The sequence below is a fragment of the Callionymus lyra genome, chromosome 7 (assembly GCF_982586985.1).
Source record: "Callionymus lyra chromosome 7, fCalLyr1.hap1.1, whole genome shotgun sequence".
Taxonomy (NCBI): Eukaryota; Metazoa; Chordata; class Actinopteri; order Syngnathiformes; family Callionymidae; genus Callionymus; species Callionymus lyra.
This window is the reverse complement of record NC_141824.1, coordinates 29,093,535-29,106,401: the sequence shown is the minus strand read 5'-3', so window position 1 is coordinate 29,106,401 and position 12,867 is coordinate 29,093,535. Positions and strand designations below refer to the sequence as shown.

Here is a 12,867-nt window from a genome sequence, read left to right as displayed (position 1 = left end):
AGGATTTGAATGTATTTGTGTAAAAAATGGATTCTTATACTGACATCCATTGACGATTAAGCTTAATCACTGGTTTGAGCTGTGATTATTACTTATTTTACCAACCATTGGTTGCAGTTAGGTTTATAAACACACAGCATATCTTCGAAAGAAGAAGCAACAAATAAAGTAAGCAGTAGAATGCGTGCTCAAAACAAACAAAAATAAACAGCTGCCAAACCATAACAATATAAATAAAAATTAAATATTATTTAATAATACCGAATACAGATTTCATATTGCTATTGGATTATACTCTGGCATTTGTTATATCCTAAAACATAAATTCAAACCCGTTTTTAGCAACAAACTTCACACACGCCTCTCGGTGACGTATCTTTCAATGCGGAAGTACCTCGCCTGTTCTCCCACATGGCAAAAATGGCTGCAAACTCCGAAAAACAACAAGGCCACCGAGCCGGTATTTACAAACAGAAAAATAAAGGGCACAAACATGGCAAGCATCGAACTAAGGGTGAACTTGACAAAGAAACTAAAGGTACGATTTTTTTTAGCTGACTTCGCCGCTAAATATCTGTTAGTTGGTGTGTAGTGACTCGTGTATGACACACGTGTTACATTTAAATCTCGTTTTGAAGGAAATAACGTTGAAATCACAGTTTATACAATTATTCTTCATGTTTTGAACAAGTAGACACCTCCTTTAACATGGCTGCTATTGTTAAATGTAATTTGATGTTAGCTTAAGTTCCAGACACATATTTTTATAGAATGTAAGACTGTTCTTATTTAAACACATTATATGATATGCACTTTTAGTGTAATTATAATACATTAATATAAAATAAGGTAAATTTGTGCTCACTGTTTCATGGTACATATGGCTAATCTAACCACACAGGGAGAGTATCTGTGATAGCTCTCACTAAAAAGCAAAGAAAAGAACAGAAGAAGATGGACCGAAGACATAAAGCCAATCAGCTTCGCAGGAATAAAAAAGACATGGTAGTGTTGATCACTTGGCCTTTTAGTCATTTATTTAGTTTAATTATTTGTTCAATGGTAAACTCCTCTCTCGTTCATCCCAGGTTCTTACAGAGAAACGGCGTCTCGGCACCAAGGATGGACCACCTCATCTGGTTGCCGTGGTTTCACTCCATGCAGCCGTGGATGCAGGCGCTGTTACCAAATGGCTTCGTCAGGAAGGTGGAGGTGGAGTCATACACCAGGAGCAGTGCGTCAGTGGGATCAAAGACAGTTTTGGAATGCTACTGCCTCGCTTCAAACAGAGGTTCACCTTTGTAAACCAAGCTACAGGTGAATATTGTTTATACTAAGATTGGCAGGGATTTGTTGCTCATGAAGTTTCAGTTGATTGCATTTAGTCGTAATAATAAATTATATTTAATGTTTTTCATCCTTGTTGTAAATTGTCCCAAAAAGCGCTATATAAATATGATGTTTATTTTTATTATATTTACATTTGAAAAGTTGCTTAATTTGCTTATTCTGAATAAATCTAGTTTACCATAACTACAACCCCTCTGCTTTGATTGGTCAACCATCGCGGTTTGTCATTGTGCATCATCAATCCCAGAAGTCTTTACCTCCAACGGGTTTTTTTGTATAAACAAAGCAGGGTGTGATTACCATAATTACATCATAATGTGCATCGCTCTTGTAACTTTTAGTTTGCTGAGATTTAAGACGAGGAAGAACTTTAGTAGAAAAGTAAGTGCTAACTTCGAAACATTGTCATGATGAGGGACTTACTGCATTTTGGAGAGGAAGACTTCGAAACAAATCAGGAGAGTTGTTTTTTCTTGTTAGTTGCCCTTTAAGCTTATAAAGACCAACCATTAGCAGTATTGTCATATCTCTATCCTGCTGTGGCAATCACATAGAGCAGATATTGAAATAACAAGTAAAACATGTTGCCCAGGCTTTACAGTAAGTCAGAAAAAAGTGGGGAGAGGTGTTTAATACAAAATACAGCTTTTGCAAGCAGTTTTCCACCTTTAAATATTCTTGTAAATGTACATTTTAATGTCTAATGCTTAAATGTCTTTCCTACAGATGATGTTCACTCCCTGATGGACGTGTCTAAGATAGCAGATAGCCTGATATTTGTTCTGGATCCAACTGAAGGTTGGGACAGTTACGGAGACTACTGTCTCTCCTGCCTATTTGCTCAAGGCCTTCCCAGTCATGGTCAGTAAAAACAAAGATCTTCAGATTAAAAATGCCTCTCTCTCAGCTTGATGACTAATGTTTAAACTGGTGTCTCTGACCGGCAGCCCTCGTGTGCCAGGGAGTGTCTGATCTCCCTGTGAAGAAGAAGGTTGAATACAAGAGGGTTCTCTCAAAGATCACAGAGATTCGATTCCCTGATACCCGCATCTTTCCTCTGGACACAGAGCAGGAGGTCACACTGCTTCTCAGACACTTAGGCACTCAGAGGCAGAGAAAGTTGGGTTTTCGATCCAGACGCTCCCATTTACTGGCACAGCATGTCACATTCTCTCCTAACAACAAAGCTGATGGGCTGGCGGCCGGGCAGACTGGTCTGGGAACTCTCATGGTATCTGGATATGTGCGTGGTCGTCCGTTACGAGTGGACAGATTAGTTCATATAAGTGGACATGGTGACTTCCAGCTGAATCAAATTGATGCTCCTCCTGACCCTCTGCCCCTTAATGTCGCTGTCCCCAGACCAGCCAAAGGTGGAAAAGTAGATATTGAAATGCAGGTGAGCAAATATCTGTTGGTACAATTGTTTAGTATGTATGGGAATCAAATGTCACTTAATCATTTTTGATCCTCTGTCTTTTCAGCAGGATGGGTGTGAAGATGAGATTCGGATCTTGATGAAAGCCGATCCGTCCAACAGGGAGAATCTGCAGTCTGAGGCCGAGGTTGACCCAATGGATGGAGAACAGACGTGGCCCACGGAGAGCGAGCTAATGGAAGCTGAGGGTGAGGATTGATGGCCACAGCTTAGGTTAAATGTGATTATCTCTGCCAAGGAGGTCATTTTTGTCTGTTCATTCATTTGTCTGACAGTGAAAATACTTTAAAAATTCCTAAAATGTTTAAATGCAAAAAGAGGATACGGTTCAAATCTGGTGGTGTCCTGGGGCCTCATGTACAAAGAAGATTTTCTACTAAAAACACTCAAATCCATGTACAATATAGTCGGATGTATGAATCTGTGCGTGCACACAAATACACTTTTCAATCAACGTAGAATTGATCGCAATTTAAATCCTATTTATATCAGCCAGAGTCAGATTTTTTTTTCATTTTTAAAATAAACGTATTTTGTTAACAAATTACAAAATTAAAAAATCATGTGATGGTGTATTTATACAAGTGTGTCTTTAAAGGAGATCGTTCCGATCACTTGATCACATGTGGTAAACCAGCTTTGGTTGCTTTCATTCTGCAGCTTCAGTTTGATCAAACTGATGGGATGAAGTTCAACAAGAGCTTATATGACTCTCGTAAAGAAGACTTGAAGCGATCAGACGCTGCTCATTTTGTTCATTATATTATAAAAACAAGCTTATAATTATTTTATAATTTTGTGAAATGGCGGATTAAAATATTCAGTAAAAAACAATCAATGTTGTCTTACTAAATGCAGATCATCAGTTTGGTGAATGAGAAAATATTTCTAAGTTTGTGAATATTTAATATCCACTCGTGTAACTACAAACACTGTCAAAATTCTTGCTTTGGTTGTTAATCAAAAATAATCATATACATTGTTTCATTGTCTTATTGTATACTTTTTATAAAATCATATACAATGTTCTCCTTGGCAGAGATGTGTGCTGCCTTTTGTTTGTCTGAAAACAATTTTTTTTTAAATTTAATTTGTAGAAGCTCGAAAGAACAAACGTGTTATGAAGGTCCCTAAAGGAACATCAGAGTACCAGGCCTCCTGGATTATCGATGAGGAAGCAGAGGATGGTGAGGGAGAGTACGATGAAAGCAGTGAGGAAAATGATGATGACGACGACATGATGGATGAGGCCATGGAAAATGATGATGAAACAAACTCGCAGGTACCTTCTTAGCCTTATCTGCTAAATGATTTTTAATTTGCCGATTGTCCTAAATATTCGTCTTCCTTTGCATGGAGAGCAGGGGTGGTATGGCCAAAATATCTTACATCTTAATCTAAACATTACTGCAGTTGATTTTCTCGAAATATCCCATTATAAAACTGTTTTCATGTCATGTTTTGCCACATCACAACATTAAATAAATAGGGATTAAAAGTATAATAGTGCTTGGTCAAAATTTGTATTTGTATTTGTATTCAAATTTGTATTGTTATTATTTATTATTAATTATTCAGTCAACATTTGTATCACACTTAATATTATTTAACTTGATTTAAACCCGAAAATATCTCCAAAAGACCCAATTTATTAGTGTACGAATGTGAGATCTTCTATCTCAAGCTTTCACTATGGGTTGCCATTGGAATTGCAATTTGAATGAAATATGAGCGAGAAGGCAGTTGATATCTTCGGTAGAACTGCTTTAAAAGATCCCAAAAGCCATCGTTACATACTGAATTGATTGAAAGAGTGCATTTTGCAAAATATTGCGTAACAGCTTCGCTTAGCGCTTTGTGTCGCTTTGAATAGTTTTTTATTACGGAGCGACGGAAGCAAACAATTAATTTATAGTGCTTTGTGAGGTTGCTTTTTGCTTTCCCATCTTTACCAGAATCTTCTGTGCAGTTGACTGATATGATGCATAAAGGTCCTTGTGGTGCTTCCTTAGTGGCAACAACAACGGGCAACACTACAAATCTACACAGCAACCTGTTCTTCTGCAGAGATGTTTTTGTGATTCTTCGTCTGTATTCAAACCGAAATATTTCCAAATCCCTGAGGTACCGTGTCTTCATGGTATAAGTTGCTCGCAGCTTTCATCGGCATTTCTGTCCTCGTCTTCCGCCAAGCTGTTTTTACTACCAACCCCCTCCAATTGCGCATTCAAGATACTTGATCTAAACCATAAATAGTTGTAAATTACAGCACACATTTTTATATGCATATCCCGTGTGCTAATATTGCAATATCGATATTTTTATAAACTTCAAAGCACAAAGGTTTTTGTTACAACTTCCTTATCTATGCCTGCTATTGAGGAGTAAAATAGTGCACGTCACTTAAATTATATGCTGTGTACATCCGGTAGCTGTATATGATAAATTCATAACATAATCAAACCGTTTTTTAAATATTAAGCAGTATACCATATAGCCCTAGGAAGATGGTTGCTGGTTTGCTTTTACCTTTGGACAACCTGCTTTCTTTCTCTGGAAAGTTTGTATGTGCTTGCGTAGTTTTACTGCAGGCACTTCCATAGTCTATGGTCCAAAAACGTATAGAGGTAGATTGAGAACTCTAAATTGTCTTTAGGTGTGCGTGTGTGATCTAGGTTAAGTCTCTGTTTGCGCTGTGACGGACTTGCAATCTTTTCCCTCTACAACCCTGATAATAATTGTACCTTCCCTACCTCTTCCTTTAGGTGTCACCAGAGCATACTGTAAAACTGTGGTAGAGAATTTAGAAATGGGGTATGAGATTTAGACAATGTTGTTTTACAATTTATTAAAACTGTGCGACATTAGTATTTACCCCTTGTGTTGTCTCTGGGTCAAGGTGAACGACCTCCACCATGGCTTATGTATTTCTGGAAGCCAGGGAGGTCGTTCACATTGACCCTGAGGCAACACAAGGGATACCACAAACACATATTTTTTTTCGGGCAACATAATGGTCTAAAATGTCCTGAAAACAAAAGGTGCAATGTCACGTATGCAACTTAAAAAAAACGTGACAACTACTTTGTGCACATTGCCACTTAGCAGCGTTGTTTATTATTGTTTCGTCTGTCTCTGGTCTATTGACCACAACAATAGCGTTTGGAGTCCCGGGAGAAGCACCCCGTCTTCCTGAACTCTGCACAGAACTTCCTGTCTGGTCTGCAGGGAGGGGTTGATCATTTATGTATTATGCGTCTCTAGCTACGCTTGAAATGAAATTCTTTGGTGATGTGGGTCCGTTATGATCTGTAGTTGTTATTAGCATTTGTTTGATGTCTCGGTTGAGTACAAAGCAAAGTTAACAATGGGGGAAAATGGAACTTCAAATGGTGGTTATTTTTAATATTCTAGCAATGACGGATTGTAGAGGCTGTGAATTTAGCTCCTGTAGAGATGTTTTCTCCCTCTTGTTTGGTGCCCCAAGTGATTTACCCCATTTCATAATGCAAATATAACATCAAGATTATGTTTTGGGATATTACAAATAATGCATGTTAAGTCCCTGATGATAGAGATGTGGGGGGAAAAGGGAGTAGATGCACAAAAACACAAAACAATTTAACTTAATTTTAAGCGCTGAGAGAATAGATTGTCATACATTTGTTCAACTTATACATATCCTGCCAACTCTGCATTGGCTGCCAGTTTTCTCCAGGATCAATTTTAAAATTCTGATTTAAACCTTCAGAGCTAAACATGGTCAGGTCTGCGGATCAGAATCTACTGATGGTTCCGCGCACACGTTTCCGGACCTGAAAGGTGCTTTACAAATAAAAGTTAAACTTTAATAGATCGATAGACAGACAGACGGATGGATAGATGGATGGATACTTTATTGATCCCTTGATCACACACAAACAAATAAATGCATGCACAAAAATATAAAAAGACATAAATAAACTATTCAAAAATTGCAGACAAAAGTAAAAGTGTATGTCAAGCATGAGGGAAAGATCTGTTGTGTCTTGAAGCGTTCCATACTGCAGTGCATGGTGAGGGGCCTTTTGCTGCGGTTACTCTTCTGAGCTGCATAGTGTCATGCAGAGGGTGTCAAGGGTTACTCTGAATGCCCTGTATACAGTAAGAGGCTTCATGCTTTTCTCCATCCTTCATTGATGACAGATGTGCAGATGACTTTATAGAATTGTATAGCTTGTCATTAAATCAAAGCTACTCTTCCAATTATTTCAACTTTTAATGAAATAAGTGTTTGGGCTCACATTAACAAAAAGTAGCAGTTTCATTATAACTGAGTTATAATGTTTACTCTGAGGCATTCTGGAGTCCTCCATTCTTTACCAACTCTGACCTAGAATCCTAAACAATGAACAATAACAAAATGTTCATTATGAAACCGACTTCAGATGGACTCTTTTCTTGATATATTTGTGCAATAATGTATGGCATACATGTCCTCTAAGTATGTCTTGCTGTAGTCCATGTGGCTATCATATACCTTTGAACTTGAAATGAATGATTCAAAACAAGTTGGAAACTATAGATAATTTTTTTAATTTGCCACCTACAACCAGCCACCCACATCACTTTATCAAGCAAGCTCTTTGTGATTTTTCTCAGGATGCTGGTTCAGAATTGGGCTCGGAGGATGAAAAGGAAGAAGATGATGATGATGATGATGAAGATGAAGAAGAGCAGGAGGAGGTTTGCTCAACAGAGCGAGTAGGACCAGATCATCGTTATGACGAGACTATGGATGAGGTTGCTGAGGAGGAAGGTCTGAGACGTTACCGGGAGGCCCGAGCCAATGACCTGTTTCCCGATGAGGTGGACACGCCGTTGGACATGGGAGCTAGAATCCGGTTGGTCATAATTTCCAATCTAATGTGAAGAAATCAAAAAAAGTTAACTTACCATGCTTGTTGTATAGATTTCAACGATACAGAGGCCTCAAAAGTTTCCGCTCGTCTCCGTGGGATTCTATGGAAAATTTGCCTGTCAACTATTCCCGAATCTTTCAGTTCCAAAACTTTGATCGCACACGCCGGCGTATACTTACAGAAGCTGCGGAGGAGGAAGAAGGAGCCATGGTAAGCTACCCCAAATTACTGCTGGTCTGATGAAGCCTCATTTTCAGAGCCCACTAGATGGCGGTCTCTGGACTAATTTCATTTGTTTTGAACAACTGTTCTAATGAAACATGAACTGATAGCGCCATCTACTGACCTCTAAACAACATGACACTGCTTAATGAAGCTTCATCAGCCCATCACTCTCCACAATGCTATGTATTAAGTCCGTTTCTCACTACACTGTCTCCGCAGGTTGGCTGGTATGTTACTTTGCACATCAGTGACGTTCCTCAGTCAGTGATGGAGAGTGTTCAGTCAGGTCGTCCTCTAGTGTTGATCTCTCTGCTGCCTCATGAACAGAAGGTTGTCCACCTGTCCTATTTTGATACAGTCTACCACCTTTTATTTGTATTTGTAATCCTTCTTCAGATGTCGGTGATGCACCTTTTGGTGAGAAGACACCCCAGCAACACAGAACCCATCAAATCTAAAGAAGAGCTGGTGTTCCACTGTGGTTTCAGGAGATTCAGGGCGTCTCCCATTTTCTCTCAGCACACATTAGGTAAAACTGAATTTGCCACTTTAACTTCTATCGTGAATGGATAACGCGTGTCTGAGACAAAACTTCTCTTAATATATTTGTTCCTGTTTTAGCTGACAAGCACAAGATGGAGCGCTTCCTGAAGCCTGACGCCCCGACAGTGGTGTCTGTGTACGCCCCCATAACCTTTCCTCCTACAGGTGTCCTGCTCTTCAAGCAAAGAAATGATGGTCAGATTTAAATCTATGAATCTAATAATAACACTTCATCCCGTCACATCAGATTATATATATAGAGCCTTTTCTTCAAACAAATCATTTATTAAATTCAAAATGCTTTCACTGAAACTTACATTAACTAGATTGATATATCTATCTATATTTTTCTTCCCACATTAGAGATTTGAGAACAACATTTGCTAAAGCATTTGAAATCTGTATTTTTCTAGCAGACAAAGGCCTATCCTCCATGGCAGTGACAATGACGTTTGTGTGTTTTAATCAAGGCATCCAAGACTTGGTGGCAACAGGGAGTCTGCTGAGCTGCGACCCTCAACGTGTGGTGCTGAAGAGGATCGTGCTGAGTGGACATCCATTCAAAATCAACCGCCGCTCTGCAGTTGCCCGTTACATGTTCTTTAACAGAGGTGAGGGAACAATCTTCTTCCATCCAAACACTTTTTTTTTATTGACAATGTCCTCTTTCCGCTGTGTCACAGAGGACATCATGTGGTTCAAACCAGTGGAGCTGAGAACCAAGTGGGGTCGTCGAGGTCACATCAAGGAAGCTCTAGGTAAGACCATCCTTGATAGTTTGGATTTTCTTTTTTTTAACTTTATATGCGCTTTTCAGGAACACACGGTCACATGAAGTGTGTGTTTGATAACCAGCTTCCTTCTCAAGACACAGTCATGATGAATTTGTACAAGCGGGTCTATCCTCGCTGGACATACGACCCATACGTGCCTTTGTCTTTACAATGGTTCAAAAGAGAGAGCCCCGTGGACATGGATGAGCTGGACATGGATTAGTGGTTTCACATTCATACGGACATGCTAAATCATGAAGTACTTGCATGTCAATTAAGAACTGCTGTGATGAATATTTGTGGTTTATCATGATTAAAGCGTTTTTGTCACAACCAACTTCTCTCTGATGCGACCACTAGATGGCGTTGCTTTATAACTTTCTAGTCTTGGAAACAACATGCAACATTTTCAATGTCATGCTTGAGTGTTTCAACATGTCTCTTGGATGTATTCTGTCTTTTATTAAATATTCCATCTGAGGTCAACAACAACATCATTAATATATCAAACACAAATACCGGCTGTCCTGTAACAATTCTGCATTTATTCAAAATTAATTGATGTATAAGTACAATAGTGTAATGGTGAAGCTGAACATCAAGAATGAAATTCTAGTTTCAGGAAACGTCCGAATAGGAACCTGGTTTGTAGTGTGAGCTTGTGTCTCCTGTGCTTATATGCATTTCCCCCAGACTTTCAATGTCCACAAACTAAGTTTAGTGGATGCCTTTGTGGATTGGAATGGTTTCCTCAGTACATCTCATGGATGTTTTGACAGGGTTGCAATGTTATTTTGTTCTTCAAGCCGTGTTTGCTTTATGCCAGGGAAACTTGTCCTGCCAAAAGAGGTCATCGCAACCAGGAATTACTGTAACTTGAAAGGTTGAACGCGGTTTTAAAAAATCCTTTACAAAATGCAATACTTCCCAGCCTCCTCTTACTTCCAACTGTACATCCTAATGCTATGTTTATCTATATCCAAGCGCAGATTTTTTGAGGTGCACTTTCCCATAATCCATTATCTCTGCAGAGGAGGTTATACTCTGATGCGTCTTTTCACCAAATTACGCGATTTGTTTTGTACAGATTCAAATAAATATGTCAGGAAATATTGATGATGGTAAAAGGAAAAATATTTAATTTCGACTTTGTATTTCAAATTTGTGTCTCGATCCAGGAAGTATTCACTGCAAAGGCAGAAGGCACATTGGTTGACTTGCAAACTTTCTATTTCAGAGTTAAATGTTGATTTGTATTCCCTGCTGAAGTTGTGAAAAACTAATCATCAAGCAGACCATCTAAATATGAAGTGCAGAACAGCATAAACAATACAAAACTTTAACTATACTTAAGTTGAATGAAGCCAATTAAAATATATGTTTAATACAGTTTGAATATAAGAAATGACTAGGGTTAAAAAAGTATATTGTTTCATTAATTTTATAAAACCGTGTCTTTTTACTACCGACAATGAACCTACCCCCACCGCTCTGTATGGAATACCACGCCATCATTTCAGTCAAACTAGTTTTAATTTCTGTTAACTGTTTAAAATGTGTGTTGTGTCATCTGGTGTATTTTTGCACCTAAAATATTATGTATATTGTGGGAAAAACAAAGTCCTAAACATTAATTCAAAATCTTACTGTATTTCTTTCTTTATAATTATGCCACTGATACTTTATTTTCTTAAATTATTTTTTTTACAAAAGAGAAGGATTATTTTTTTTTTATTTAAAAAAAGTTCATTGTACATGCCTGTGTATGCTGTGTTCCATACCACCTTGTAACTAACATGTTCTGACTATTACAAAGACCCAGTGACAGATAACGTCTCTCAAACTCCACACAGTATGATTTATTTGCTAATTTAATGTAAAATGTAATTAAAGTTGTAGTCAAGTCACTCTCAGAGAGAATTCCAAGACCAAGATGGACTCTGTCAAGACTTTCTAAGATGAAAAATGTATATATATAAATATTTAAATTAGATTAAATTATTAAATATTGATCAGAAAAATCCCTGTGTGTTTCATATGAATGCTCCAAGTTGCTGGATTTTCATATTCAATCCATTGCTTTTCCATCCTCATGATCTGAGCCCTTGTCGAATCTTCTGAAAAAAAAAAAAAAACCCTACCTGGTGGTCTTTTTATGACTCTATGATTGTACTTTATCTCTCACTTGTAGACAAAAACCCTCCTGAACAGAAATCAAGAAAATCTCTCTCTGCCCCATTTCTCTTTTCTGCAGCTTTGGGAGTTTCAGACTCAAAAATTGCAATATTTATCATTCCGACTTCTTGCAGCATGATTGCAGCAACATGATTCATCCTACAGCTCTGCGGGGATAAGACGAGCCAATATGGCTGAGAACAACTCAAAGGTGAATACTTTGGGCTGGAGGAGAGAACATGATCTGAGACTCAGAGTGGAGCGAAAGTTCACCCTCCGATTACAATGGGAAAAAAAGGTTCAACAAATGAGAAAGACAAATGGTCTCCAATGCCCATGAGGGTTTATTGGAAGCTCTGGATGGTGATGTGGTAATTTATTTAAACCCTTTTTCCTGCTCAAGTATGGAAGCAAGGGCATGAGCAGTGGTGTGTTGAACACATCTTGTTTAAGGGGAGAGGAGAGGTCCGACGTGTCCTACATGTTCAGAGGGGGAATTCAATACCCCCGCATCGGACGGCGCTGTTGAAAACACATGTAGATGGTTCAGAATTGAGATTTGCACTCCACATTTTTTCCCTGACACTATCAATTTGAAGCAGATCAACATCGTAGCAGTTCAGGGACCAAGTGCAACATTGCAACACTAAATCTATCCACTGAGTGAAGTGTGTGTTTGGCACAGACTGCGGTCAGAGGACATGAAGACTGGTGACTTATGTTTTTTGGATCTGGAATGTTTTGTGGTTCCCAGTCCACTGCCACCACTGAAGATATAATGGCTGAGAGGTTTTCCATTGGACGTGGATGAAGAAGCGGAAGGAGAGAGACAGGGCGGCAAAGGAATGAGAGATAAGGGACGAGCCAGATGATTTTAAGCCTGAATGAAACCAGAAGTGGTAGGAAGGAGTCAAAAGAATGCCAAGAAGGAGATGAGTGGAATTTGAGGAATTAAAGTGGGTGAGGGAGGAAAGTAGGAGAGAAATGGAGGAGTATGGGATTCGATGTGGGCGAGAGAACAAGAGAGCAAGAGTGGCTGGCGTTTATGGATTGCAGATGTGGCGCTGTGGGGTTTTGGCAGAGGCCATGAGTGCCTGAATCCTGCACCGGCTGGGTGGCACCAGGGTGAGAAGGAGGTCACTGCACCGCAGCCCATAAAACACCAGCGTGATGGAGAGAGAGAGAGAGAGAGGCCGCAATCTACACACTAACCTTCCACTGAGTCCTAATGCTGCAAAGTAGTAGTCGTAGTAACAGCTCAATGAATTGCGACTGATGAACATATTATTTTTTTTAGAAATGGGGAAAGTATTTACATATTTACAAAAAAGAAAGACTGAATGACTATTGTGATAGTCAATCCAACCACTTATATATATATTTTTTTGCTTGTTTGATTTCACTTACTGTTCCTTTTGTTTGTGTGTTTTTTTTTGGTCATGAAAATTAATAAAAATCTAAG

General features: G+C 38.7%; 1 protein-coding gene across 2 annotated transcripts; it reads left to right on the top strand.

The window, feature by feature from the left end:
* The first annotated feature begins 400 nt into the window (after window positions 1–400).
* Window positions 401–9,652, top strand: tsr1 (TSR1 ribosome maturation factor). Of its 2 annotated transcripts, none has more exons than XM_087796169.1 (15): window positions 401–538; window positions 902–1,005; window positions 1,089–1,317; window positions 2,077–2,211; window positions 2,298–2,749; window positions 2,838–2,976; window positions 3,886–4,070; window positions 7,430–7,671; window positions 7,740–7,899; window positions 8,134–8,244; window positions 8,311–8,443; window positions 8,536–8,652; window positions 8,928–9,068; window positions 9,141–9,215; window positions 9,275–9,652. In XM_087796169.1, exons 1-15 carry the CDS (start codon window positions 412–414, stop codon window positions 9,451–9,453), a joined length of 2,529 nt encoding a protein of 842 aa, XP_087652295.1. In that variant the 5' UTR covers window positions 401–411; the 3' UTR covers window positions 9,454–9,652. The 2 variants fall into 2 exon arrangements, with proteins under 2 accessions (XP_087652295.1, XP_087652294.1); XM_087796168.1 differs by having other exon boundaries at window positions 2,835–2,976; window positions 9,275–9,651.
* The last annotated feature ends 3,215 nt before the right edge of the window (window positions 9,653–12,867 follow it).

Excerpts from the sequence above, each read along its gene's own strand:
- tsr1 (XM_087796168.1), top strand. The coding sequence starts at position 412 with ATGGCAAAAATGGCTGCAAACTCCGAAAAACAACAAGGCCACCGAGCC. Across the intron at positions 8,245-8,310 it reads TGCTGCCTCATGAACAGAAG|ATGTCGGTGATGCACCTTTT; the intron begins GTTGTCCACCTG and ends ATCCTTCTTCAG. Across the intron at positions 9,216-9,274 it reads TCACATCAAGGAAGCTCTAG|GAACACACGGTCACATGAAG; the intron begins GTAAGACCATCC and ends TGCGCTTTTCAG.